This window comes from Sinocyclocheilus grahami, unplaced genomic scaffold, assembly GCF_001515645.1.
Source record: "Sinocyclocheilus grahami isolate Dianchi unplaced genomic scaffold, SAMN03320097.WGS_v1.1 scaffold248.1, whole genome shotgun sequence".
Classification (NCBI taxonomy): domain Eukaryota; kingdom Metazoa; phylum Chordata; class Actinopteri; order Cypriniformes; family Cyprinidae; genus Sinocyclocheilus; species Sinocyclocheilus grahami.
Genome location: NW_015505427.1, coordinates 552,800 through 555,246, shown reverse-complemented (window position 1 = coordinate 555,246; position 2,447 = coordinate 552,800). Strand labels below are relative to the sequence as shown.

The window sequence follows — 2,447 nt, the reverse complement described above, 5'->3', positions numbered from 1 at the left end:
ATATATATATATATGTATATATATATATATATATAAATACAAATACATGCATGTATATATTTAAGATAAATGTTATGTTTATATATTAAATATATTTATATATAATATAATAATATAAATATATACATGTAAATATTTTCAAAATATATACTGTATGTGTGTGTATTTATATATACATTAACACAGTACACATACATATATTATGTAAACAAAAACTTTTATTTTGGATGTGATTAATCATGGTTAATCGTTTGACAGCACTAATATATTTATTAGTCATAAAATTTTAAGGTTTAAAGGTTTAAACTATATTTGACAGGTCTCAACTTTTGGCATAGGGTTGAAAAAAAAAATTATGTCAAAGCCTATAGAAAATGCATTGCAAATAAAGCAGCTCAATTAATATTTAGTCACATTTCTGAAGCTTGAGCCCAGCGTCCCTTGTTCTTTCTCCCGGTGAAAACTGATAGAAATAACCTCCGAGCAGCTACACTTTTGTTTGAGGGTTTGCACAGGAAACGGATTACTCTGCACCTGCACGCCGCTCATGTCAAAGCGAACAAGTGCAAGAGACGACGAGGCCTTTGTAAACTAGACAGGCTTGTGCACATCACCGATCAACACATAACTGATAAAAATGTGACTTCAGTGTGAAAGGACACACATGGCATGACTTTGCACATATTACTTGCTCTGGAAGCCACACGCCTCTATTGTTACAGAAGCCTGGAGGCGATGGGAAAGCCATAAACTAAGCGGAGGGGGATAATGCTTGTTGCAGAGAGGGGAAGTCGATTGTTAAAGGTGGGGGGGGGTAGTCTTATCTCGCGGTTCCCTGAATCGTCAGGGTGGGGCTGAGTGCCCGTGATAAGGCTGACTCTGCTGCGGTTAGCGCTAGCAATAACACGCGGCACAGTGCAGGAAGTCTGAAGCCACACAGGAAGTTATATATAGCAGCGGGTGCAGGGGGAGACGGATGGGTCGCCGTGACTGGCAGCCTCGTGCAGAGCTGGGTAAAGGGGGCTTTATTTCCACACAGGATGAGATCATCGCCAATGCAGAAGTGCAGCGCTCATCACTTTCAGGACAGCGAGAGCTCTGTTAATAGCTGTTAGTGTGATTGCACTTCCTTGTTCTCCAAACCCAAGGGGAAAAACTACACAGCTGCGTGTGCAAGACACACTTCATATAGTGTTTCACTGTTAAAAGGGAGTGTGTTTTCTGCTGTGGGCGTAAGTGCATGTGTGTGTGTACCTCTTTAAGATGGTCAGAGCTGCCCCAGGATGCCGAGCGCTGGTGTGTGTTCCCTTTCTCTTCGCTCTCGTCACTCCAACATCCAGGAGTCTGAAACAAAAAGTATAATAGATGTGGTCAAAGTGTGTATGTGGACCTTGTGAAAAACAGAGGAAATATATTTTCTAGAGAAAGATGAAAATCACTCTTTTAAGCATAGGACTATCTCGCCTCTGTGGGACTACTGCTGTGGCCAGAGGTGGATTCAGGCCTGTGAAAGCCCCGCGTTCATCAGCCAAACAGACGTCACGCTTCAAAGCCTGGCCTTTGGAAACAGATCGACACTAGAAGGCCAAAGCGAACAGACAGAGTCTTTGAAAACCTTTCTTTTCTTCAAGTTATTTTAAAGGACTGACAATGCTAACACCATTTACTCCCCTCATGTTGTTCAAAACCCAGCAACATAAATAACATTCTTTACTGAAAATCTTTCCTTCATCAAATATCATTCACACTTCTGCATATTCAGACGCTTGGAGTGACATCACCAGTTACGAAAAATGGAACCAGTGGCTTTTTGAATAATTGATGTCAAACCTGTATGATGCGTCTTCATGTGCCATTTATTAAACCAGTGTTATTTTAGTGTCACTGATATACTAAAGTATATATTTTGAATTAGATTTCACATTTTCTGTTTTCATTTTACCACAAGTTTTAGTAATTTTGTTGTGATTTTATCATTTTTATAATTTTTTTTTATATTTCTATATAGTTTTTTAAATATATATATATATATATATATATATATATATATATATATAAAGTCTTAAAGGAACAGTCCACCTAAAAAAAAATTCAAATTTATTTCCCTTTGCTGGAGTCACACTATTGGTTCTTGTGGGTCATGTGACCGGCCACAAAAAAACATATAAAAATGCAAACACAAATTAAACCTAAGAGTAGGGATGGGCGATACCTCTTATTTTATGTTCGATCCGATACCGATATTTTCAAGTCCAGTATCGTCGATATCGATACCGATACCGATACTTCTAAACTAAACTGATCTTTTAAATGATTGAAAGAATATATAATCAGTAATTATACTCACTTAATATTAGCTTTTAAAGCCATGTTTTTTTAACATATGCCTTTTTTGTTTACACTTTTAGAAATAAAATATACTATAATTGTATATTTTAGCCCTTTAA

At 37.1% G+C, this 2,447-nt stretch overlaps 1 protein-coding gene across 2 annotated transcripts in view; it reads right to left on the bottom strand.

Annotated features, from left to right (window-relative positions):
- The window catches only part of glcci1a (glucocorticoid induced 1a), a 46,658-nt gene that overhangs the window by 10,977 nt on the left and 33,234 nt on the right, over positions 1-2,447 (bottom strand). For both annotated transcript variants that reach the window (XM_016289485.1, XM_016289486.1), the window contains one exon: positions 1,255-1,344. In XM_016289485.1, coding sequence (XP_016144971.1) covers positions 1,255-1,344 — 90 coding nt within the window. The remainder of the gene's footprint in view (positions 1-1,254; positions 1,345-2,447) is intronic.